Source organism: Portunus trituberculatus, chromosome 7, assembly GCF_017591435.1.
Source record: "Portunus trituberculatus isolate SZX2019 chromosome 7, ASM1759143v1, whole genome shotgun sequence".
NCBI classification, from domain to species: domain Eukaryota; kingdom Metazoa; phylum Arthropoda; class Malacostraca; order Decapoda; family Portunidae; genus Portunus; species Portunus trituberculatus.
The window spans coordinates 6091544-6119229 of NC_059261.1; the positions used below are offsets into that span (position 1 = coordinate 6091544).

General features: G+C 39.2%; 1 protein-coding gene across 1 annotated transcript in view; it reads left to right on the forward strand.

The window, feature by feature from the left end:
* The window catches only part of LOC123520036 (proteoglycan 4-like), a 41197-nt gene extending 13511 nt beyond the window's left edge, over positions 1-27686 (forward strand). Inside the window, 11 exon segments of the mRNA XM_045281884.1 lie at positions 3148-3284; positions 4128-4208; positions 4520-4651; positions 9401-9476; positions 12684-12794; positions 14347-14519; positions 14709-14816; positions 15372-15518; positions 15521-15628; positions 16537-16582; positions 24008-27686. Coding sequence (XP_045137819.1) covers positions 3148-3284; positions 4128-4208; positions 4520-4651; positions 9401-9476; positions 12684-12794; positions 14347-14519; positions 14709-14816; positions 15372-15518; positions 15521-15628; positions 16537-16582; positions 24008-25743 — 2855 coding nt within the window. The 3' untranslated portion in view covers positions 25744-27686.

Here is a 27686-nt window from a genome sequence, read left to right on the forward strand (position 1 = left end):
GAAGGAGAAAGACAAGGAATACAATAGAGAGACAGGATAAGAGAAAATGAGAGATGATATTGAAAGGTAAGACAAATTAGAAAAATAGATAAATAGAAAGTGACAGGAAGGGAGAGAAGAAATTTGACGAGAGGAGACGAACAGTAAATAGTGATGAATAATTTAAAAAGGAGAATAATGTGATGAAGGGAGAGATTGAACAGTAAATAGTGATGAATAATTTAAAAAGGAGAATAATGTGATGAAGAGAGATTGAACAGTAAATAAAATGATGGAAGGTTAATAAGAGAAAAATTGTGATGAGAGATGAAGAATAAATAAGTAAAGTGATGAATAATTATTTGAAGATAAGATGAATAAAGGAAATCTAATCATGTCTAAACTAACAAATGGAAATAATGGAAGTGATAAAGATAAGAGAAAAAAAAGAAAAAAAAGGTGAAGAGAAATTTTTTAAGGTAAGATGAAGAAAGAAAGAAAGAAATAGAAACCTTAACTAAACCAAATGAAGGAAAAAAAAAATAAATATAAGCAGAATAAGAAAAAAATCTTAATGATGAAGAAAATAAAGGAAAAAAATAGAAATAAAACAAAGAAAGGAAAATAAAGGTAAAGAAAAGATAAAAACAAGGAAAAACAAAGAAATAATTTAAAAGAAATCTAACTTAACCAAATTGAGGAAGGAAAGAAATTAAGGAAAAAAAATGAGTGAAGGTAAAATAAATAAAAAAAAAAAAAAAAAAAATAAAAAATCTAACCTAAACTAATGAAGAAAAAAATTAAGGCAAAATATATAAATAAAATTAATTAAGGAAAAATTCATTAAAAAAAGATTATAAACTAACAAAGAAAAGGAAAGGTAAGAGAATAGAAGACAAACAGAGAAAAAGAAATCTAAACTAATCTAACTTAGAAAAAAGAGGCAAAGAAAAATAAGGAATGAGAAAGTAGAATAGGAAAATGAATAAATGTAGAGAAGTAAATCAATAAATCTGTCAAGAGAAGATGAATAAATAAATATCAAAAAGAAAAGATAAAGAAATAAATTGCACCAAAAAGACAAAAGTAAAGGAATTTCTACCAAAATGAAAGGCAAAAAATAAATAAATAAAAAATCTCTACCGAAAACAGGAAAATAAAGGAATTTCTACCAAAACAAAAGGCAAAAAAAATCTCTACCAAAACGAGAAAAATAAAGGAATTTCTACCAAAACAAAAGGCAAAAATAAAGGAATTTCTACCAAAACAAAAGGCAAAAAATAAATAAATAAAAAAAATCTACCGAAAACAGAAAAATAAAGGAATTTCTCTACCAAAAACAAAAATAAAGAAATTTCTACCAAAACAAAAGGCAAACAATAAAAAATAATAATAAATCTCTACCAAAGAGAAAAATAAATAAATAGGTAAAAACACTAACCTAACATGGAAAAAACAAAGCAAAAAATAAAAATGGAATAAACTCAAATAAATCAGTAAATAAATCAAATAAATAGATAATCGTAGGAAAGATACAGGCAAAGAAAGAAGATAAGAAGAAAGAAAAAATTGAAATAGAAATAAATAAATAGAAAAAAGGCAAAAAAGAAAGAAAAAGAATGAAAGAAAGAAAATTAATGTCAATAAATAAATAAAATCAATAAATCTTTACCCTAACCTAACTTGTGTAGAAAAATTAAGAGAACAAAAAAGAAAAAAAAAAAAAAATCTCTACTCTAACCTCTAACCTTGAAAAATAGAGGCAAACAAAAAAGAAAGAAAGGAAGGAAGAAAAATGAAAAATAAGTCAATAAATATGATAAATAAATCTTAACACTAACCTAACCCAATAAAAAAAGGCAAAAAGAATGAAAAAGTCAATAAATCAGTGAAATAAATCAATAATCTCTAACCTAACTTGGAAAAAAAATTGACGCAAAAATAAAAAAAAAGAAAGAAAGGAAGGAAGAAAGTTGAAAAATAAGTAAATAAATAAATGATAAATCTCTACCCTGCCCTAACCTGACTTGACCTGACCTGACCTGACCTAACCTGGGAAAAATAGAGCCATAGAAAAGAAAGTTAGAAAAATTAGTAAATAAATAAATAATAAATCTCTACCCTGCCCTAACCTAACCTAACCTGACCTGACCTGACCTGACCTAACCTAACCTGACCTAACCTGGGAAAAATAGAGCCATAGAAAAGAAAGTTAGAAAAATTAGTAAATAAATAAATAATAAATCTCTGCCCTGCCCTAACCTAACCTAACCTAACCTAACCTGACTTAACCTTGAAAAAAAAAAATAGAGAAAAAAAGAGAAGGAAGGAAGAGAAGTAAGAAATAAGTCAATGAATAGATAAAAAAAAAAAATCTATTCTACCCTATCCTAACCTTATCTAACCTTCAAAAAATAGAGGCAAAGAAAAAAGAAAGAAAGGAAGAAAGAGAAAAAATGAAGAATAAGTCAGTAAATGAATAATGAATACATCTACCCTGTCATGGCGTAGAAAAAAGAAAAAAATGAAGAATAAGTGAATATAGATAATAAATATATAAATCTTAACCTGACGTAAAAAAAAAAGAAAATGAAGAATAAGTGAATAAATAATAAATAAATCTTAATCTTAACCTAACCTAGCCTAGAAAAAAAGAAAAAATAAGAAAAAGAAAGAAAAATGTAAAATAAGTGAATAGATAAATCATAAATAAATCTCTACTCTACCTTACCCGAATAGGAAAAAGAGGCAAAAAAAAAAAAAAAAGTGAAAAAAAAAAGAAAGTGAAAAAATAAATACAGGCAAAAGTAAGGAAATGAAAATGATAAGTAACTAAATAAATAAATAAATAAATGTCAACCTTGCCCTAACCTAACCCAGTCCTACCCTACCCTACCCTACCCTACCCTACCCTACCCTACCCTAACCCAACCCAACCCAACCTAACCCAGTCCTACCCTACCCTAACCTAACCCAGCCCAACCCAGTCCCACCCTACCCTACCCTAACCTAACCCAACCCAACCCAACCCAGTCCTACCCTACCCTAACCTAACCTACGAAAAATTGAGGAAAAAAAAGAAAGAAAAAAAAAGTAAGTAAATGAATAAATTAATAAATAAATGTCAAGCCTAACGTAACCTAACGTCACCCCTCTTCACCCCCACAGACCGGCTGGCGCGCACCCCGTCAGCCCCATCGTCATCTAAGGGTGTGGGGGAGGCCAATGTTCCCAGCCCCTTCTCCACCCCTGTCCACGGCAACCCCTCCTTCAATCCACAGAAAATGGGAACCGGCAAAGGGGGGGTGAGTGGGGGGCTCTTTGGATTGTGGGGGAAATGGGGGGCAGAGGGAGATTCTATAGGGGCTTTTGTTTTTTTATTTATTTTTTTTTTTTATTTATTTATTTATTTATTTATTTTATTTTATTTATTTATTTATTTATTTTTTTTTTTTTGATGAGTGAGGCTGTTTTGATTTATGAGGGGGGTCATTGTGGGTAGGGGGCCTTGCTTGGGTGTTTTTGCTTTTATTTTCATTATTTATTTATTATTATTTTTTTTTTTTTTTTTCACTTATTTTTTGTTTATTTGGAAGCTGTTTTGATTTGTAAGGGTCCCAGGAGGGGGTGAGGGACCTTGTTTGCTTGTTTTTGGTTTTATTATTTTATTTTATTTTATTATTATTATTGTTATTATTTTTTTTAATTCTTTTTTATTTGGAAGCTGTTTGAATTTTTAGGGAAGGAATGTGGGGGGAGCTTGTATGAGTTTTTTTTTTCATATTTTCTTCATTTTTCTTTATATTTTTATTTATTTATTTATTTTGTATTTGAGTTTAATTTATTTTTTGAAGCTCTGAAAATGTTGGTTCTTCGGAAAAGCAATCTAATTTTTAAGCTCCGGCGATGATAATAATTACGTAAAATTGAGCGGAAATTCAGTTTGTGTGGACAATATGTAAATTTATTGATACATTTTTATTTGCACACTTATATTTACAATCTCTACAATAATAATAATAATAATAATAATACACAATGCTTCAGTTAAATTTACCATAAAAACCTCTTAAAAGGTCAATTTACCTAACCTGACCTGGCTTACCTGGGTTGACCTGAGCTGACCTGGCTTACCTTGACCTTTACAGCACAGTGGAGAAGGTCGCATTCCCAAGCCACCCAAAGCCCCGGACAAGCCACTGATGCCCTACATGAGATACTCCAGAAAGGTGCGTATAGCTCTCTCTCTCTCTCTGATCTTACTAAACCTAACCTAACCTAACCTAATCTTAACTAACCTTACCTTACCTAACCTAACCTAACCTAACTAACCTTACCTTATCTTACCTTACCTAACCTAACCTAACCTAACCCAACCCAACCCTTTATTCAATCTACTTATTTTCTCTCATTCATTTCACCTCTTCTTCCTTCCTTTCCTTCTTTCTTCCTTTCTTCCTTTCTTCCTTTCAATTTTACATATATACTTCCTACACCTTTCCACACCTGCCAGTAACGAGTGTGTTGGTGTGTTGAGCAGGTGTGGGACCAGGTGAAGGCTGCCAACAATGACCTTAAGCTGTGGGAGATTGGCAAGATTATCGGGTCCATGTGGCGTGACCTTCCTGAGGCGGACAAGCAGGATTATGTTGACGAATATGAGACGGAGAAGGTGAGGTGACCATTTTTGTTGTTGTTGTTGTTGTTTTTTTTTTTTATTTTATTTATTTAGATTTGTTTATATTTTATTTCCTTTTCTATTTATTATTTGTTTATTCTATTCATTATTTTTACATTTTTGTTTAGTTTCCATCAATTTATTTTTATTAGTTATTTATTGATTTACATTTCTCTTCCTTATTTATTTACATTTCCTGATGCCACAGTGAAAATCAACAGAAAGTCACATTTGATCAGTCTGGTGTATATAAATTTGTGTTTTCCTGTACATAGATCTAGAGAGAAATTGTGTTATTGTACATTTACCTCCCCCCCCCAACCCCTGACAACCCTCACCCCCCATGACACTCCATCCTCTTCATAATTCTCCTTTCTCTCATCTTCTCATCTATCTTCTGTTCCCCTATCCTCTTTTCTTCATAATTCTTGTTTTTCTCTTCTCGTCTATCTTCTTCCTTCTTTTGATATTGATTTTCTCTTCTGCTTCTCTTCTCATCTTTATTTCATTTCCTCATCTCTTTTTTTTTTTCTCTTATTCTCTTTTCTCTTCTTATTTACATTTTCTTTCATCTGTTGACTCTAATTTGCTTTATTTTTCTCTTCTGCTTCTCTTCCGATCTTTATTTCATTTCCTCATCTCCTGTTTTTCTCTTTAATTTCTCTCTTCTCATTTCTTTTGTCTCCTAAACCCTTATTTGCCTTGTTTTCCTCCTTTTACTTCTCCTCCCATCTTTATTCTATTCCTTCATCTCCTGTTTTCTCTCCTTTATTCTCATTTCTCTCCTTTTCTACATTTCTTTCATCTCTTAAACCCTTTTTGGCATTTTTTTTTTTTTTCTGTTTTTCCACCTTTCATTTCATTCTCTCATTCTTCTTCTTTTTTTTCACCTTTTCTCTCTTCCCTTCTTTCATTTAATTCCCATTCCTGTTTTTTTTTTTTTTTTTTTTCATTTTGTCTCTTCCTTCCTTTTATTCCATTTTCTCATTCCTGTTTTTTCTCAGTTTTCTCTCTCCCTTTCTTTCATTCCCTCCTGTTTTTTTTTCTCTTTTTTTCTCTTATTCCTGTCTTTTCATTCTTATTTTCTCTCATTCCTTTTTATTTCATTCCCTCAGCTATTTTTTCTCCCTTTTTCTCTCATTTCTTTAATTTGTTAAGCTTTTATTTACTTCACAAACTCTTATTCACTTTTTTTTCCTCTTCTCTTTCTCTTCTCTTCCTTTATTTAATTTCCTCATCTGTTTGTTTGTTTTTATAATTTTTCTGTCTAAACTTGTACTTATTTCACAAACTCTTTATTTTCATCACTCTTCTTCTTCTTCTTCTTCTTCTTCTTCTTCTTCTTCTTCTTCTTCTTCTTCTTCTTCTTCTTCTTCTTCTTCTTCTTCTTCTTCTTCTTCTTCTTCTTCTTCTTCTTCTTCTTCTTCTTCTTCTTCTTCTCTCTCTCTCTCTTTCTTTAGTCTCTCTCTCTCTCTCTCTCTCTCTCTCTCTCTCTCTCTCTCTCTCTCTCTCTCTCTCTCTCTCTCTCTCTCTCTCTCTCTCTCTCTCTCTCTCTCTCTCTCTCATTTTTTACATTTCCATCAACACTTCTTTCATTTTATTTTCTTTCCTCTTTCATTCTCTCTTTCTTAGCATATTTATCAACACTCCCTCCTCTTCCTTCATTTCAAGTCCCCCCCCTCTTGGTATAACACTTATTTTACCTTCCAGAGCCAGGCATTCAGTCCCTTAGCCCCCATAGAAGGCTGAGAAAGTAGTAATAGTAGTAGTAATAGTAATAGTAGTGTATCAAAATATAGTTTGGAGTAGTAATGTCCTCAGCCTTCCTCTCCCTCCGTCCCCCTGTGTCCCAGAGCTGTGGTGGTGCATGTGTTAGTGGTGATGGTGGGGTAGGTTGTGTATTTTTCAAAGCAGGGGTGACATTTTAAAACTCATCCTTAAGGTCCCCACACAGTCCTCCTGGTTCGTGTGTGTGTGTGTGTGTGTGTGTGTGTGTGTGTGTGTGTTTTTAGTGGATCTATCTTGTCCTTGAATTTTTTGGTGTATCGCTGTTTTCCAAAGGCTCTAGTTGAATTTCCACCGGGTTTTAAGGATGTTTTGATGGTTCTAGTGACAGATTAACAAGTTTTCTGCATTACGAACTGGAGAAACACACTTGAAAACCCAGCTTGTCATCTCTGTGGACTTGGAAAACTGTTTGGGTAAAGTGCCGTGGGTTTTTAAGGGTGTTTTTATGGTTCTAGTGACAGATTAACAAGTTTTCTGCATTACGAACTGGAGAAACGCTTGAAAACTTGCCTCGTCATCTCTGTGGCCTTGGAAAACAGTCATGGTGAGAGAGAGAGAGAGAGAGTGAGTGTATGAATGAGTGACCAGAGGAGTGTGTGGGGATGAGGATGGTTAGGTTAGGTCACTGTGATGAGTATGTAAACCCTTCTTCATTTATTTATCTCTTCTCTCTGCATTTGTATTTGTTTGACCATTAGTGTCTATTTAGGGTTCATGTAGCTGGTGTAGAAATGTTCCTCCTCTTCCTCTTTTTTTTCCTTTCTCTTCTGTCTTCTTCCTCTTGACTCTTAATGTATTTTTTCATTCTATACACCTCTTTCTCTTCCTCTTCCTCCTCCTCCTCTCATCTCTTTCTCTCCTTCCTCCTTTCTCCTATTTGCTTTTATCTTTTCAAACTATACACCTCCTCTTCCTCTTCCTTCTCCTTTTCTCATTTTTTTCCATCATCTCTTCTTTCCTTCCTCCTTCCCCTACTTACTTTTTTCTTTGTCTCTTTCACTCTCTCCTCTCTCACACTCTTCCTTCTCCTCTCATCATCTTTATCCATCACCTATTCTCTCTTTCCTCTATTTTCCCTTTTGTCTCTCACTCCTCTCTCTCACCTCCTATATATCATGCTCTCTCTTATCTTCCTTCTCCTCTTCACATCTTTTTATCACCTATTCTTATCTATTTCCTTTATTTCTCCTTTTGTCTCTCTCTCACCTCCTCCTTCTATATGTCATGCTGTGTCTCTTTAAACAACTTAGTGTGTATTTTAACTGGCCTATTATTTTGATGAGCATTTTGTACCTCTATATATATTGTGGAATGACCATATCTATGTACTGGTGTCCTGTGGCTGGTGGTAGAACGGGTGTGGCTGTGGCAGTGTGAGTTGACAGGGTGGTGGTGTTGATAGGAGGCAAAAGGAAGGGGTGTTATGTGTTTTATGTTTTTTTTTTTAAAGGTGTTTTTAAATTGTGTTAAGCTTATAGGAGGGTGTAGAATTAAGTGGTGTGGTGTTGTGGTGGTTGATAGGAGGCAAAAAGAAGTGGTGTTATGTGTTTTATGTTTTTTTTAAAGGTGTTTTTAAAATGGTGTTAAGCTTATAGGAGGGTGTAGAGTTAAGTGGTGTAGTGGTGTGGTGTGGTGGTGTTGATAGAAAGAAGTGTTCTAGTTTGCGTTACTTTGACAGGTGTTTGTAAATAGACTTGTATTATAGAAGGGTGTAGAATATAGTGGTGTAATGTTCTGGTGTTGTGGTGGTGCTGATAGGAGGAAAAGAAATTATGTTCAAGATTTATATTATTTTTAAAGCTGTTTTTAAATAGACCTACATTATTGGAGGGTGTAAAATAAAGTGGTGCGGTGTTGTGGTGATGTGATGGTGGTGATAGGAGGGAAGGAAATGCTGCTAAAGGTTTATATTATTCTGAAAGGTGTTTTTAGATTGAGTTTCGGTCATAGAAAGATTTTAAAATGAGGTTGAATAAGTTATGAAAGTGTTTAGAAAAAGTTTAATTAAAAAGTTGTAGAAGGGTTTGAAAATGAAGTTAATTGAAGTTATAGTAGGGGGAAGAATGAGGTTAATTAAAGTTATAGAGGGTTTAAAAGTTAGGAATTATTAAAGAATTGTGAAGATGAGGTTAATTAAAGTTATGGGAGGGTTTAAAAGTTAGGAATTATTAAGAGTTATAGAAAGGTTTTAAAAATGAGATTGATTTGAAGTTATAGATAGGTGAAAAATGAGATTAATTAAAGTTATAGGAGGTTTAAAAGTTAGGAATTATTAAGACTTACAGAAGCATTTAAAAAAGACTCTAATTGAAGTTATAGAAATATATAAAAATGGAAATTAATTAAATTTATAGAAAGGAAGTAGAAATAAAGTGAATTGAAGTTATAGAAGTATTTAGAAAAGAGTATTAGTAACAGTTATAGGAATTAAATATATGTTAGGAGTGTAAGAAAGATATGATAGATTATTTGTTTATATAAAGGAAAAACACAGGAAATACAGTTCACCTTATAGAATAGATTTGAAATAGACTTAGCAGTTACAGAAAATGGGAACAAGTAGATAGAGACTAGAAAGATAAATAGATAGATAGATAAATGAATAGTTTTGTACATTACTCAAGGAAACCAGGCTTGTAAATATGAATAGTGTTAGAACGTGTTTGTAAATATGGATGTAAACTTAGGTAGACTTGAAGGTTGTGAGAGAGAGAGAGAGAGAGAGAGAGAGAGAGAGAGAGAGAGAAAAAAAAAGCATAGATAAAAAGATAATCAAGGAAAAAGCAAAAACAGAGAAAGAGAGAGAGAGGCAGAGTTTTTGTTTCATTCAGTAGCTTTTCCCTTTTAACCCTCAAAAAAAAATAATAAAAATAGATAAATAAAACTAAATCAAATAAAAATCACTAAAAAAACAAAGGTGAGAATGGCGACGCTGACCTCATGTAAAATTTTCAGGCGGAATACACTAAGGCACTAGAGGCTTACCACAGTAGTCCGGCTTACCAACAGTACCTGGCCGCCAAGAACAAAGGTAGGTGTTGCCAGGTTAGGGACTCATCGCCTGCTTCAGAGAGACAGAGACAGAGAGAGAGAGAGAGAGAAGGTTGGCAGGCTGGCACGCTCACTCATTCACTCAGTCAGCCTTTCCCATTACACCACTCAGCCTTCTGTCCTTCTCTCCAGCCTGCAGTGTTTGTGTTTGCATGTGTTGTGGCTTGGTGGTGGTGGTGGTGGTGCATGGGTCTGCTGTGGTGTGCTGTGGCCTGCATGACTGTTTCCTGTGGTGCTTTTTGCTGTGTCTGTGGCTGTCAGGCTCTGGGATTTGATCTACAACACACATCATTGCTGTTACATTGGCATTACACGCTGAGATGAAATATTGAACACATTGTGACGACCACCTTGAGATTACAAGCTGAGACCAGACATGTAACACACAAGTCAGCCCCTCATTAACACACACCTGTCAACCCCTGCAAGTCCCAAAGAGAGAGAAGCACGGGTCCAGGTCAGGTCGAGGTTAATGCCCTGGTGGGGGGTATAGGTGAAGCCCCCCCTCCACCCCCTCAACAACAACAATGTAATGGATTTCTGTATAGCAATTGGTGGTCGGTTGTCATTGACCAGTGAGGTGAAGGCTGACAAAGTGAAGGAGAGCGGACATTTTATAAACCAGAAATTTTGGTTTTACAGTTTCTCTTGGAAAATATCATGTAAAAAAGAATGTTTGGGAAATATTTGTAAAAATATGTCAGTTTTTAGAGGCGGTGCTCATCACATTGAGACGGAGGGAAAGTGTGTGTGTGTCACGCTTGATGTGTCAGACATGACGAATATGCTGAGATTAGAAGCTGAGATCAAACGTATAACCCAAATAACTATTACATTGAGGTTGCTAGCTGGGATCAGATTTGTAGCAGATCATAACCATTACAATGAGAATAGACACATACTAAATGCATAACACTGAGGTCAGACACTGAGGCCATAGCTACATTGAGATCAGACATTGGAACACACACAGGGAAGAGCAGCCACTGGAATCAATTTTGTCACTCCACCTTTGTCAATCTTCCACCTCCATCTGAAAAATGAAGGCATCGATTTAATTGATGATAAAATAATGGTAAAAGTTAGATTGATGAAAGATAATGATGCTAACTGGATTAATGGTGAAGATGGTGATGCTGACTGATTGATGCTGGTAAATAATGACACTACCTGGATTGATGAGGGAAAAAATGGAATAGTGCAGAAAAAAAAAAATAGAAAAAAAGGCATAAGAAAAAATAATAGATGAAAATAAAAAAAAAAGTAAAAAGCAAAAATCATCTTGAAGTGAAAAAACTAAAGAAAAAAAAAGATATTTGAGAAAAATTAAAAGAAAAAAGAAAAAGATTAATTGACAAAATGAAAAAAAGGAGAAAAATAGAGAAAAAAAAATTGTTCAAAAATTATCACACCAAACTTAATTAAAAACAACGAAAAAAAAAAAAGGTCTTAAAATCCCACTAAACGTCATCAAAATGCCACAACACAGTAATTTTGCTGCTGCGTTCACCATACCACACAGCACAGCACAGCACCTTAACAGCACGCAGCATGTCAAGGGGCCTCTCTCCCATTCCTCCTCCTCCTCCTCCTCCTCCTCCTCCTCCTCCTCCTCCTCCTCCTCCTCCTCCTCCTCCTCCTCCTCCTCCTCCTCCTCTCCCCAGTCTTGTACAACCCCCTGAACCCCATATTAAGTCAACCGCAGCTACACCACCTCATCACTACACTAACTCTAAAACACTGCCACACCACACCACACCACACCACTACCAACACACCACATAGTCTTCTACCACTAATCCATTACCACACACCAGCTTTACCACACCAACACACCACCAACAACACCACACCACAAAGTTTCCTACCACACCACCACCACCACTACAACATCACACACCACCACCACATCCTACCACTTTACCACACCACCACCACCACTACATTCTACCACTCTACCACCACAACAACATCACACACAGCACCACCACATCCTACCCCCACACACCACCACCACATCCTGCCACTTCACAACACCACGCACCACCACAACACCACGCACCACCACTACCTACCTCTACCTGCTCCCGTGGTTTCATTTCCAGCTTGAATATGAAAAGGCAATGAAAAACTATCACGCTTCTCCGAGCTATCAGGCTTATCTTAACGCCAAGACCAAGGGTGAGTACTCAGGGCCTCATACTCTCACTCTCACTCACTCACTCACTCTAACTTACTCTCTCTCTCTCTTTTTTTTTTTTTTTTTTTTTTTTTCTGTCTAATAGTCTCTCTCTCTCTCTCTCTCTCTCTCTCTCTCTCTCTCTCTCTCTCTCTCTCTCTCTCTCTCTCTCTCTCTCTCTCTCTCTCTCTCTCTCTCTCTCTCTCTCAACATATTTTTTTTTTTCCCTCATTTTATCACAAACTCATACACACACTCATGTATTTCACTTTCCTTGCATCTGTTTCCCTCATGTTCTGCCTCAACCTCACTCATACTGTCATATTCCTACATTCCCTCTCCTCATGCTCATTTTCTTCCATTTTTCCTGCATCTTTTCCCTCACGCTGCCTCATATTCACTGTTCCTCATTTATTTTTGCATTCTCATCATATCATTTCTCATTTACCTCAAAACTGTAGATATTAGTGTTTATATATTCTAATCTTGCTTGTGTGTGTGTGTGTGCACTAATGCGTTTTATTTGAGTGTGTTTGACATTTTCCCATGTAAATGTTTAATAATTTGTCCTTTTTTTGTGGATAGTTGAAAGGAATAAGAGAGAGAGAGAGAGAGAGAAAAGATGCCATAATAAACTTGATAAAACTGGACAGAAGAAGGAAAAGAGAGAGAGAGAGAAAAAAATAATAAAATGCCATCATAAACCTAATAAAACTGGACAGAAAGAGAGAGAGAGAGAGAGAGAGAGAGAGAGAGAGAGAGAGAGAGAGAGAGAGAGAAAAAAACTGCCATAATAAAACAAAGGAACCTAACCCAACCCAACCAAATATCTGGAGAGAGAGAGAGAGAGAGAGAGAGAAAGAAAGAAAGAAAGAAAAAGAAAAAGAAATCGCAAATCAACCCAACACAAACTAACCTAACATAAGAAGCATTAGTAGTGTTGGCAGTGTTGGTGGTGGCAGTGTTGGTGTTGATGTGTTGGTATTAGTATATTGATGTCCCCAACAGGTTCCGCCGCACTAGAGGAGAAGGAAATCTTGGAGCGGTCATCCTCGGCAGCCACCACGGGCACCAAGCTTGACCGCCGCATTGACATCCAGCCGGCCGAGGATGAGGACGGTAAGGGTGAGTGTGTTTGGGGGTTTTTGTTTGAGTTGTGCCTTATGTTGCTTTCATCTTACATATTGTTGTTATTATTATTATTATTATTATTATTTATTTTTATTTTTGTTGGTATATTTATTGTTATTCTTCTTACTATTTTTATTATTGTTATTTTATTTATTTATGTATTTGTTATTATTTTTATATATTTTTTTGCCTTATTTGTTTATTTATTTTCTTCTTATTTGCCAATTTATTTGACATTGTTTTGTGTTGTGTGTTATATATTCCTTTATTTTATTATTATTATTATTTTTATTTATTATTTTCCCCCATTAGTATTATTATTTATTGACTAATATGACGACTTGCTGTTTTCACCTTTCATTTTTATATTTTTGCCTTTTTTAGTTAGTTTTTCATGAGATCACACAGGGACCCCTCAGAACACCTGACTTCTGATCTTTCTAAGGCAGAGGCAGAGAAAACTTACTAAGTGTTCAATGCCTCAAAAGACTCAATTCCTCCATCTATCAACTCGACACAACCTTCCAGACAACTATCCCCTCTTCCTCAATGACACTCAACTGTTTCCCTCTTCCACACTGAATATCCTCGGTCTGTCCTTTACTCATAATCTTAATTGGAAACTTCACATCTCATCTCTTGCTAAAACAGCTTCTATGAAGTTAAGGGTTCTAAGGCGTCTCCGCCAGTTTCTCTTGCGTCTCCAACTGCTAACTCTGTACAAGAGCCTTATCTGCCCCTGTATGGAGTATTCTTTGCATGTTTGGGAGGTTCCACTCATACAGTTTTATTAGATAGGGTGGAATCAAAATCTTTTTGTCTCATCAACTCCCCTCCTCTGACTGACTGTCTTCAGCCTCTTTCTCACCGCCAAAATGTTGCATCTCTTTCTATCTTTTATCGCTATTTTCATGCTAACTGCTCTACTGATCTTGCTAACTGCATGCCTCCCTTCCTCCTGCAGCCTCGCTGCACAAGGCTTTCTTCTTCCTCTCATCCCTTTTCTGTCCAACTCTCTAATACAAGAGTTAACCAGTACTTTCAATCATTCATACCTTTCACTGGTAAACTCTGGAACTCCCTGTTTGCTTCTGTATTTCCCCCTTCCTATGACTTGACTTCTAATTAAGAGGGAAGTCTCAAGACATTTGTCCCGGAATTTTGTTTAACTCACTTGATCTTTAGGGGAACTGGCAACCAAGTGGGCCTTTTATTTTTTTATTTTATTTATTTATTTACTTATTTATTTTTTTCTTTCTTTTTTATTTCTTTTTTCATATATTGTTGCCCTAGGCCAGTTGACTCTCCTCTCCTTCATAAAGAGAAAAAATCTATTTATCTTTTTCATTCACTTGGCATACATTTTTACCTCCAATGAACTTTCTATACCTTAATTTCACCTGTCAACACCGATGACAACCTGTCCTATACTTCTACCACCCATTATACCTCCTACACCACTATTCACCCCTTAACACTCCCTGATAAGCTGTCTACACCATTAACACCCCCTAATAAGCCACACCCGCACCTCTTCAAGATTACGACGACGGGCTGAGTGTCAAACATGTGTCACACGCCCGGTATCTGCGCAACCATCGCCTCATTAATGAAATCTTCTCGGACACTGTGGTTCCCGACGTCCGCAGTGTTGTCACCAGCCAGCGCCTGTCTGTTCTGCGCCGACAAGTCCAGTCCCTCACTATGCATCAGGTATGTATTTACCTTGTATTGTACAGGGATCGAGCAGGCCTTTCTCTCTCTCTCTCTCTCTCTCTCTCTCTCTCTCTCTCTCTCTCTCTCTCTCTCTCTCTCTCTCTCTCTCTCTCTCTCTCTCTCTCTCTCTCTCTCTCTCTCTCTCCTCCTAACCTAACCTAACCTTTCTCTGTTCCCCCCCCACAGAAAAAACTGGAAACGGAACTGCAGCAAATAGAGGAGAAGTTTGAAGCCAAGAAGAGGAAGTTTGTGGAGGCTGGCGATAGTTTCCAGAGTGAGCTAAAGAAAGTAAAGGTGTGTGTGTGTGTGTGTGTGTGTGCAGTCTGTGACGAATTGTGGGTAATGCTCAGAGCTCATTGTTTTTTTTAGGCCTGAGACCAGACACACACCACACACCGGGACAACAAAGTCACAACTCCTCGATTCACATCCTTGTCACTGCTAGGTGAACACTGAACAGTGAACAGTGAACAGTACACGTCTATCTGTCTCTTTCATCTGGTTTCTCTGTCTGTCTCTCTCTCTCTCTCTCTCTCTCTCTCTCTCTCTCTCTCTCTCTCTCTCTCTCTCTCTCTCTCTCTCTCTCTCTCTCTCTCTCTCTCTCTCTCTCTCTCTCTCTCTCTCTCTCTCTCTCTGGAAGAAGTACGCTGGAGTGTGTGTGTGTGTGTGTTCGTTTCTCCTTTGAATTGTGGGTAACATTTTATTTTTTTACTATTATTTATTTATTTTATTTATTTATTTATTTTTGCCTTTACTTTCCCTTCTCTCATTTTTTTTTTTTTATGTTCTAATATACCACCCCTCCTTCCCCTCCCTTCCCCTCCACTAACACCCCTCCCCCCTTGACAGGCTATGGCCCCTAAACTAGACGAGACATCCTTCACGTTAATGGTGGAGAGACAGAAGGAGGTACTGCGGCGCGAGGCAGAGGAACGCCAACGCACCGCCCAGGGTCTGCCGCCACGTCCCGCCTCCACCTCCTCCCCCCAGACCACAGCCCCTGCCACCCCGCCCAGCCCAGGGAGGAGGGCACAGAGGCAACGGGCCCAGTGCCACTCAACACTGCCACACCTGTTGAAGCTACGCCATCCCCCGCCCTCCCTCAGGTGAGCTATGTTCATTTGGCTGGGTATTTTATTAATTTTTCTTATTTTTAGTTGTATTAATATTTTGTGTTTTGTTTTGCTAATAGTGATGTTGTTTTATTTATTTTTATTATTATCATTTTTAGTGTTTTGTGATGTATGTTTTGTTAATAGTGCTGCTGTTTTTATATTTATTTTTCTTATTATTTGTAGTGTTTTGTTAGAGCCTTTCAGTACTGGGATGCATGTTTTATCTTGAGTTTTGTGTGTGATTAGAGGATTTTATTGGCATAAGATTAAGTCAAGACGATTTTATTGACATTAGATCAAGTCAAGACGATTTTATTGGCATTACGTTAAAGTTAAGATGATTTTACTGACATTACATCGTTAAGTTAGGTAAATTTCAAAACTCCAAAACTTGCTCATCTAACACACTAACATCAAAATAGAGGAATGAAAAAAAATGATCTACAGAGAAGGACAAATAGATGAATAGAAAAAAAAACTTGGATGTAGGAAAGAAGACAGATTGATAAAAAAGAAACTTGCCTATAGAAAAGAACAGATAGATAATAGAATAACTTGCTAGATAGATAGATAGATATAAACGTACAAATAGAAAACAATAGATAAATAGAATAACAGATAAACAGAACAACAGATAGAATAGAAAAATACTTGCCTATAGAAACAAGAGATAGATAAATAGATAAAAACCTCACCTTTTAAAAATAATATATAAATAGAGAAAACTTACCCCTATAGAACAGATAGATAAACACAGATTAATAGATAGAAGACTTAAATATAAAAGAACATATAAATTAAATAACAATCTCTCTCTCTCTCTCTCTCTCTCTCTCTCTCTCTCTCTCTCTCTCTCTCTCTCTCTCTCTCTCTCTCTCTCTTTCTCTTTCTCTTTGCAGGAAGGGAGCGAGTCAAACACAGAGGCCGAGACCACTAAGCAGGAAGGTGAGACAGCGAGACGGCTACCCTAAGGTCCCCCTAACCCACCCACCCACACCCCACCCCTAACCCACCCCACCCCACCCCTAACTCTCTCCTTCTCCATTCCTCCATTTTTTTCTCCCTCCATCCTTTCATTCATCTCCTCCCCCTCCCCAACCCCACACCCCACCCCAGCCCACTTCTAACCCACCCATAACTCAATTTCTCCTCTCTCTCTCTCTCTCTCTCTCTCTCTCTCTCTCTCTCTCTCTCTCTCTCTCTCTCTCTCTCTCTCTCTCTCTCTCTCTCTCTCTCTCTCTCTCTCTTCTCTCTCTCTCTCTCTCTCCCCCAACACCTCTTCCCCTTACTCCATTAACATCACTATCTTCATCCACCATTACTCCATTAACATCACTATCTTATCCCTCTTTCCCTTATCCCATTAACATCACTATTTTCATCCACCATTACTCCACATCCGTTTTCTCTTCCACTTCTCCACATGATATTACACATTTATTATTATTATTATTTATTTTTTTTTTTTATTTATTTATTTATTTATTTATTTATTTATTTATTTATTTATTTTTTTTTTTTTATTCTTTCTCTCAATTTTGTTCTTTATTTTTGGTGCAGTGGAATTTTATAGGAAAGGACAAGATTGGGTTGATTCTCTCTCTCTCTCTCTCTCTCTCTCTCTCTCTCTCTCTCTCTCTCTCTCTCTCTCTCTCTCTCTCTCTCTCTCTCTCTCTCTCATCAAATTTGTGATGTAACGGTTATTTTAGTTTGTTTGTATGTGTGTTTCGCTAAATTATTTCCCACAACTTACCTTAAAATCATGCACTGTGTCTGTTTTCCTCATTAGTTTATATTTTTCCTGTGTTTCCCTTCAATTATTTCCTTCTACATGACTCAAAGTCAAGTTAGAATTAGTATGTCTCGTTTTTTCATTAACCTCAATGTTTTCTCCTAAATTATTTCTCTTCACTAACCTTAAAGTCAACCTCTATATTTATTTTTCTCATTAGTTTATATTTTTTCTGTGTTTCCCTTCAATTATTTTCCTTCTTCATGTCTCAAAGTCGTTAGAATCTGTATGCTTTCATTTCTTTCATTAACTTCAATATTTTTCTTCACTAACCTCAAAATCAGGTTATAATCAATGTCTTGTTTGTTTTACAGTAATTTTAACCTTTTTTTCTATTAATTTCTCTTCACTAACCTCAAAATCAAGTTAAAAATCATTATATCTTGTTTTTTTCTAATTTCAATCTTTTTCGTGTTATTTCACTATTAACCTCATAATCAAGTTAAAATGAATGTCTTGTTTGTTTTACAGTAATTTTAACCTTTTTTTTTTCTATTATTTCTCTTCACTAACCTCAAAATTAAGTTAAGAATCACTGTCTTGTTTTTTTTATCAACTTCAATGTTTTTCTGTGTTATTTCACATTAATAACTATAAAATCAAGCACTTTACCAAATATTTTTCCATTAATTTTAATCTTTTGTCTATTTCTCTATTTGACCTCAAAAACCAAGTCAAAAATCAGTCTTATTTTTTCTTCACTAATTTCAACTTTTTTCTGTGTTAATTCTCTTTATTAACCTCAAAATCAAGTTACTATACCATGTTTTTATCCCATTAACTTTCAACCTTCACTGAATATACCTTCCTTCACTAATTCTAACCTTTTTTCAGTATTATTTCTCTTTTAACCTCAAAATCAAGCACTGTACCTCTTTTTTCCTTTCAATGACTATTTCTTTGTGCCTGTCACCAACACTACCCTCTGAACCACCACCACCACCACCACCACTACCACCACTGCACCTCCCTCACACTCCCAACAGTCCAGGTCAGCCTTCCACTAACCTTGAGGTACCTAAGTGTCTTCCTGTCCTCTTTCCCCCTCCTCTGATCTGTTGACAGTGAGTGAGTGTGTGTGTGTGTGTGTGTGTGTGTGTGTGAGAGAGAGAGAGAGAGAGTTAGTAGTCCCATAGATGCTTAGAACGTATGTCAATGAGAGTTCTACAAATGAGAAAGGATTCACAGGCAGTATCCTTCTCGTTGTTCCTCCTTGCTTAGTCTCTTTTGTAATGTCTGACAATGAATAGGAGCAGAGAGAGAGAGAGAGAGAGAAAACACTTAAAAACACAAACTAGAATGGATTAACTGACAATTAGTTTCTCTCCATAGCAAGAGAGAGAGAGCGAGAGAAAACACTTAAAAACACAAACTAGAATGGATTAAGAGAGAGAGAGAGAGAGAGAGAGAGAGAGAGAGAGAGAGAGAGAGATGCACACAAAACACAAACTAGGGCAGAGAAACCAACAATATTCCTTCTAGTTTCCCTCCTTACCAAATCTTTAATCTGTGACAGTAAGAGAGAGAGAGAGAGAGAGAGAGAGAGAGACAAGACATTAACCGACAACATCCCTCTCAGTTTTTCCTCCTTAGCGAATGTGTAACCTTCCCATAATGTTTAACGGCACCTGTGACACTGACCCTCTTAATACTTCCCTCACTGCAACCTCCAGTGAAAAGATACGAAAGTAAGTCGTTTCTCATCTCACATTACACCTAGTCCTCCTCCTACTCCTCCTCCTCCTCCTCCTCCTCCTCCTCCTCCTCCTCCTCCTCCTCCTCCTCATCCTCCTCTTCCTCACCCCCATCCTGTGTCATGCTGTTAATGCTGCACGCGCTGTCTGGTCTGCATGTAAGGTCTGTGCTGTGTCTAACCCCTTGTAGTGACCTGGCTGTGATGTGTTGCCCTCCCCCTTTGTAGTGTGGCTGTGTTGTGAGGCTGTGGTGGTGGTGGTGGTGTGTGAATTAAACTCAACACCTATGGCTCGTAAACACATCAATGAAGGCTTTACATTTGACAGTCTTGTGGTTAGGTTAGGTTAGGTTAGGTTAGAAAAATGGATAGTCAAGGCTAGAATAGAAGATTAAACTCTATCTATTCAGTCTCCCTTAAAATTCTTGTGTTCTTTGTTAGTTTAGGTAGAAAAATGGATAGGCAAGATAAGAATAGACCATCAAACTTTATATTATTCAGTCTCCCTCTAGTTAAATTCTTGTGGTTTTGTTAGTTTAGGTAGAAAATTGGACAGACAAGGCTAGGATACATTATGAACCACTGTATTAACTCTCTCATTTCTTCAGTTAGATAGAAAAACTGACGAACAAGATAAGAAAAAGATTTACCACTATATATATTCAATTTCCTAGACTTTTGGCTAATTCTTTTTTTAATCTGTAAGGGAACTGGCACTCAAGTAGGTCTTTATTAATTATTATTATTATTATTTCTTTTTTTAATCTTTTCTTGCCCTTTGCCAGCTTCCCTTAAATAATAAATGATAATAAATTCTTTACGTTTTTGTGTTAAAAGTCAGATGAGCTTAGAACAGGATGAACAGACCAGCTTAGAACAGGATGAACAGACCAGCTTAGAACAGAGGATGAACAGACAAGCTTAGAACAGAGGATGAACAGACAAGCTTAGAACAGAGGATGAACAGACCAGCTTAGAACAGGATGAACAGACAAGCTTAGAACAGAGGATGAACAGACCAGCTTAGAACAGGATGAACAGACCAGCTTAGAACAGAGGATGAACAGACCAGCTTAGAACAGAGGATGAACAGACAAGCTTAGAACAGAGGATGAACAGACCAGCTTAGAACAGGATGAACAGACAAGCTTAGAACAGAGGATGAACAGACAAGCTTAGAACAGGATGAACAGACAAGCTTAGAACAGGATGAACAGACCAGCTTAGAACAGGATGAACAGACCAGCTTAGAATAGGATGAACAGACCAGCTTAGAACAGGATGAACAGACCAGCTTAGAACAGGATGAACAGACAAGCTTAGAACAGAGGATGAACAGACAAGCTTAGAACAGAGGATGAACAGACCAGCTTAGAACAGGATGAACAGACCAGCTTAGAACAGGATGAACAAACAAGCTTAGAACAGAGGATGAACAGACCAGCTTAGAACAGAGGATGAACAGACCAGCTTAGAACAGGATGAACAGACAAGCTTAGAACAGAGGATGAACAGACCAGCTTAGAACAGGATGAACAGACAAGCTTAGAACAGAGGATGAACAGACAAGCTTAGAAAAGAGGATGAACAGACAAGCTTAGAACAGAGGATGAACAGACAAGCTTAGAACAGGATGAACAGACCAGCTTAGAACAGGATGAACAGACAAGCTTAGAACAGAGGATGAACAGACAAGCTTAGAACAGAGGATGAACAGACAAGCTTAGAACAGGATGAACAGACAAGCTTAGAACAGAGGATGAACAGACAAGCTTAGAACAGAGGATGAACAGACAAGCTTAGAACAGAGGATGAACAGACAAGCTTAGAACAGGATGAACAGACAAGCTTAGAACAGAGGATGAACAGACCAGCTTAGAACAGAGGATGAACAGACCAGCTTAGAACAGAGGATGAACAGACCAGCTTAGAACAGGATGAACAGACCAGCTTAGAACAGGATGAACAGACCAGCTTAGAACAGAGGATGAACAGACAAGCTTAGAACAGAGGATGAACAGACCAGCTTAGAACAGAGGATGAACAGACCAGCTTAGAACAGAGGATGAACAGACAAGCTTAGAACAGGATGAACAGACCAGCTTAGAACAGAGGATGAACAGACAAGCTTAGAACAGAGGATGAACAGACAAGCTTAGAACAGGATGAACAGACAAGCTTAGAATATCAGAGAACACACAGTCACTCAGATCTCCACAGCAGCATAGAGAACACACAGTCACTCAGATCTCCACAGCAACACAGAGAACACACAGTCACTCAGATCTCCACAGCAACACAGTCACTCAGATCTCCACAGCAACACACAGTCACACAGTCAGTTAAAAATTTCCATGGTGAAGCTTTGAGGTGATTTTGTTGTATATTGGCCAAACGCTGAGATTAAAACCATCGTCACTGTTTGTTTAATTTATTTCAGTGTTGTAGTTTGTTATGGTGACCTCTCTCTCTCTCTCTCTCTCTCTCTCTCTCTCTCTCTCTCTCTCTCTCTCTCTCTCTCTCTCTCTCTCTCTCTCTCTCTCTCTCTCTCTCTCTCTCTCTCTCTCTCTCTCTCTCTCTCTCTCTCTCTCTCTCTCTCTTTCTCTCTCTCTCTCTCTCTCTCTCTCTCTCTCTCTCTCTCTCTCTCTCTCTCTCTCTCTCTCTCTCTCTCTCTCTCTCTCTCTCTCTCTCTCTCTCTCTCTCTCTCTCTCTCTCTCTCTCTCTCTATTTTATTTTTATATATTCCCGTACAAGAAAACAATTAACACACACACACACACATCATTTCCTCCCCACCATTCATATTCCTCCCCATCTCTCCCCTCATTCCTACCCATTCATTCCCCTCTCCCTCCCCATCCCCACCCCTCCCCTCTCCCCTCCTCCTCCCTATTCTCTCATTGGTAGTTGTAGATACAGAAGTAATGTTAAGCTTGGTCAGTGGTTCCTTTTAATGTAGAGGTCATTCCTTTAGCTTATTATTAGTATTACTGTTATTATTGTTATTATTATTATTATTATTGTTATTATTATTATTATTATTATTATTATTATTATTATTATTATTATTATTATTATTATTGTTATTATTGTTATTATTTTTATTATTATTATTATTGTTATTGTTATTATTTTTGTTTTGGTTGTTTTTGTGGGATTTGCTTTATTTATTTATTTTTTTATTATTTATTTATTTATTTATTTATTTTAGTTATTTCATTTAATCTTTTTAATGTTTATTTGATATTTTTATTTTATTTTGTTTCATTTCATTTTTATTTATTTATTTATTTTTATTTTTTTTTTTTTTATATATATATATATTTTTGTGTGTGTGTGTGATATAATTTTGTTTGTCTTTTTCAGCTTCCTTATTTTGTGGGTTTATAATTATTAATATTATTTAGACATCTTTTCCAGAGCATTTTATTATTATTATTATTATTATTATTATTATTATTATTATTATTATTATTATTATTATTACTGGTGGTGTATTTGGTTCTTAGTACATTGTATATATGTATATTGTAGCGGACTGCTGTGTAATTGTATGTGTCTATGTCCATCTATTACTATTACTATTATTATTATTATTATTATTATTATTATTATTATTATTATTATTATCATCATTATTATTATTATTACGGTATTGTGTATCTACTTGATTATTTCCTGATGCATGTGCTGTGTTGTGGTGCTGTGGCCTCATCATATGCTGTGGTCCCATCATATGCTGTGCCCCATGCTGTACCTGTGTCCACCAAGCACCACTATAACTTGTGGCTGGTCAGTGTTAGGAATGGTACTCTGAAATGCCTCTGCTCTGTTCTTCCGCTGCTTTCCGAAGGCTTGAGTTGAAGTGACGTGGGTTTTGAAGGGTGTTTTTATGGTTTCAAAGGCTCTAGTTGAAGTGACGCTTGTTTTTAAGGGTGTTTTTATGGTTTCTAAGGCTCTAGTTGAAGTGACACAGGCTTTGAAGGGTGTTTTTACGGTTCCAAAGGCTCTAGTTGAAGTGACGTGGTTTGTGAAGGATGTGTTTACAGTTTCAAAGGCTCTAGTTGAAGTGACGCAGGTTTTTAAGGGTGTTGTAATGGTTCTGGTGACATATTGGCAACATTTTTACACTCCAAAGGCTCTAGTTGAAGTGACGTGGGTTTTTAAGGGTGTTTTTAGGGTTCCAAAGGCTCTAGTTGAAGTGACACAGGTTTTTAAGGGTGTTCCTGTGGTTCTAGTGACAGATCGGGAACATTTCTACATTCCAAAGGCTCTAGTTGAAGTGACACAGGTTTACAAGGGTGTTTTTGTGGTTCTTGTGACAGATTAACAATATTTCTACTTTGTCAACAGGAAAAAACACTTTTGACAATTTTCCAAAAGTTGACAAGAGTTTTTTAAGAATAATTTTATGATTCTAGTGACAGATTAACAAGATTTCTACATTATTAGCAAGAGCAACAGTCTTTTAACCTGGCTAGTCATCTCTGTGGCCTTGTAAAATAGTCATGGTGAAGTTATGTAAGTGTTTAAGTCTGTTTTAGTGGTTCTAGTGAGAGATTAATAGGATTCCTTCAATATTGACAGGAAAAACAGCCTTGAGAACCTCGCTATTCATCATTGTGGCCTTGGAAAACTGTGATGGTGAGAGAGGAGAGTGTTTCAGAGTATTGGTCTAAATATTACAGTCACTAGTTGTACTGGTGGTGTAGTGGTGCAGTGTGGTGGTGACCTGTGATGTGGTGCTGTGAGCCGTGGTGAAGTGCTGTGTGCTGTGACCCTGTCTATGTGGTGGTTGTCTGTGGTGAAGGTGTGTGCATCTGTGTGTGTGTTGTGGCATGTGTGTGTGTCTCCACTTAGTGCTAACTGTGACCTTCTGCCTTAGCTGTCCCGAGCACCACACCAGCTGCCAACACCACCACCACTACCTCCACCACCACCTCCTCCTCCTCCACCGCCACCACCACCTCTACCACATCAGCCTCCATCACCACCACCACTACCGCCACTACCACCGCCGCCCCTCCCAGCACCTCCACTCCAGCAGTGAATGGACCCACCTCTGCCGCCGCTGCTCTCTCCAACCCCACCCCAACTCCTACCCCTACTCCCACTCCAACCCCACCCCCACCCCAACCCCAACCTCAACCCCTCCTGCCACTGCTGCTGCAGCTCCCCCAGTGCCCCAGCAGTACCCCCCCACCACCCTGGCCACACAGACCCCACCCCAGCCAGCCCCTGCCCCACAGACTGCTGCCTCTGCCCCCCATGATGCCCAAACCCCAGCTGCACAAATGCCCCAAGCCTCCACCCATGCCCCTCAGCCCCCACAGCCCCACCAGGGCCCCATCCCTGGCCCCACAGCAGGTCCCATGGCCCCAGCAGGCGGCCCAGCCAGCGCCCCGGGTAGTGGTGCCCCGTCACACCCCCAGCCAGGCTCCATGCCAGCCCACACCCCCACCCCAGGCAGTGTACCAACCTCAGCCAGCCAAGGCCCTGGCCCCCACACCCCAGCACCCACCGCGCCACAGAGCTATGCCCCGCCTGGCACCACAGCTGGCCACGTTCCCCCCACCTCCACCCCCGGGCCGGCGACCCATTCTAACTCAGCCCCCAGCAGCCCCATGCCACCCCACCTCCCCCCCAGCCCTGCTCCTGCTGGCCTGGTGGGCCCTTCCTCCACACAGGCCCCCATGTCCCCCCATCCACCCCACAGCCCCATGCCACCCCATAGCCCCATGCCACCCCACCCACCCCACAGTCCCATGCCACCCCACCCACCCCACAGCCCCATGCCACCCCACCCACCCCACAGCCCCATGCCACCACACTCCTCTCAGCCCCCAATGGCTCCCCAGCAGCCCACCCCACCACCCATGGCCCAGCACACTGGCCCTGGACCCATGGCCCAGCACCCTCCCCAGGGACAGATGGTGGGCCAGCCTGCCCCCGGACAGGTGTCCATGGCCGCCCACACAGCTGGCCCCATGCAGCCCCACGGGGTCCCTCACAGTGCTGCTGGCCACCTGCCCCCTGGCCACATGCCACACACCACCCAACCCATGCCCCCTCATGCTGCCCCCGGAGCACCTTCCCACAGTGCTCCAAGCCACCCACCTCCTCACACTGCCCCCGGCCACCTGCCGTCCCACACTGGCCCCGGCCACCTGCCCCCACACAGTACTTCTGGCCACCTGCCTCCTCATAGTGCTGGTGGCCATGTGCCTCCACACACTGTGGCTGGCCATGGGGTGCCCCACACTGCTGCTGGCCACGGAGGCCCCCATAGTGCTGGTGGTCACGTACCACCACACACTGCCACCGGCCACTTGCCGCCACACACTGTTGGTGGCCACGGGCCTCCCCACACTGCTGGTGGCCATCCGCCTCACGGTGGGCCCGGCCTGCCTGCCAGCCCCATGGCACCCCACGCATCCCAGTCTGCCATGGTCCCCCACCCCCCAACCTCCATGGCCTCTCATGGTGTCCCAGGCCACTCTGTGCCCAGCCCCATGCCTCCTCACTCCATGCCCCAACACTCAGCCCAGGGCCCCACCCCTATGGCCCCACATCCTTCCCAAGGCAACATGCCCCCACAGGGTCCTCCCTATGGCAACATGATGCCTTCCGCAGCCCCTCATGGCGCCATGCCCCCCGCCCCACCCCAGGGAGGCCCCATGGGACCAGTGATGGGTGGCCAGCCCGCCCCTAACTCCCCCGCACCGCCACAGCCCCAGCACCCCCCATCATAAGTGGTGGGACACTCTGCCACTGCCAGCCTGTGTGGCACCAGCTGGGACACCACCACTGCCACTGCCAGTCTGAGGAGGAGGAGGGTCTGAGTGTTGTGTTCTGCAGCGGAGTGAAGTGTCGTGCAGCTGTGTGGCCACGGTGGGCCACACAGGACAGGATGTGAGGGAGTCAGGGCAACACAGGCAGGAGGTGCCCTGCTAGCTGGCCCTGAGGTCAGCCGTCCGGGATGGTGAATGCAGGTGTATCCGACCCTGGCCGTAGCCCTGGCCTTGTGTGGTGGGTGGTGGTGGCCTGAGCAGGCCAGCGTTGGGTGTGCATTACTTAGTAGTCAGTGGTCGGGTGTGGGATTTAGTTTAGATAAATGAGTTTCTGTATTATGATTTTGACAGACAGACAGACAGACAGACAGACAGACCGACCTTCACTGCATCACACGGGCTGTCACTGCACACTTCATCACTTCCCTCATCACCAGCTACTGTTTGAGACAAATTGACACAATAAACAGAGGTGTAGCTAATGAATAGTACTGTACTTGTAGCAATGGAGAGGGTAACCTGTTGCTCCTCCACCTCCTTCAATGATGCCTCACCTCCTCCTCTTCCTCCTTACCACTTCCTCTCATTTTCCCTTCACCAGTGGAGGAAGAGGAGCAGGAACCACATTGACAGCAGATGTGTGGAGAAGCTTGCATTAAATCACTATACTATAAAACCACACCACTTCACTACTTTCCAAAGGCTCTAGTTGAATTGACACAGGATTTCAAGGGTGTTTTTGTGGTCCCAGTGACAGATGAACAAGTTTTCTACATTAATGAGAGAAACACTCTTGAGAACCCGGAATAGTCGTGGTGGGAGAGCAAGACTTTCTAATACTGGATTTGTATATCACAACAGTTAGGGATAAAATATTTCACCAGGAGTTTTGATATTATGGCTCATCTCTTCTCTTCTTAACATGCTTTAGTGGGAGTTGATAAAAAGGTTTAGAGTATTTTTAGGGTTCTAGTAATATTTTAGCTGGCTCTAGGGGAAGCTATCGTGTTTTTCAAGTGTTTTAATGATTTTTGGTATGTTTAACCACCTATGACATGTTTCCATATTTATTCTGCTTACTGTTTGGTGATTTTATACAGCTTCAGTAACTCTTGTGGGGGATTAGAATAGTGAAGACTGTGGCCATTAATCTTCTGAACTCCATAGACCCTTCCTGATGTAAATAAAAAGGTCTAATTGTATACAAATCTCAAGGTAAAAATGTGTCCCGGTACTGAAGGAGTTAATCAGTATTCTGCACATAAGGAGGAAAAATAACACCAGTGGAAACATGACTTACCATCTCTGTGGCTTGGAAGACAATCTAATGGAAAGAATAAAAAAAAAGATGTTTCAAAATATAGACGTTATTTTGAGCATAAGAAATTAATGGAGTTTTGTGTTAAGTTTAAGAGAACATCTAATTAATCACTTTCTTGCACCTGAATGTGGAGAAGCAGTACGGTGAAAGACAAGAAATTGATGAAAAGAGAAAATTACCTTTTTTTTTTTTTTTTTTTTTTTTTTTTTTTACTTATTCACTGGTGTTAGAAGTATTAGGATGGTATTTAATCATCTAAACCTTTCAAAAATACACGATCTGATGGTGTAAACAGAGAGAGAGAGAGAGAGAGAGAGAGAGCCTAGATGGATGCATACAAATGAATAGAGTAGGTTACGTTTAGTAGAGAATTTACAATATCAAGAGGTATAATAAACAAGTAAGGTATAATTTGTACTCTATTGAATAAATAAAAACACGAAAAAAAAATA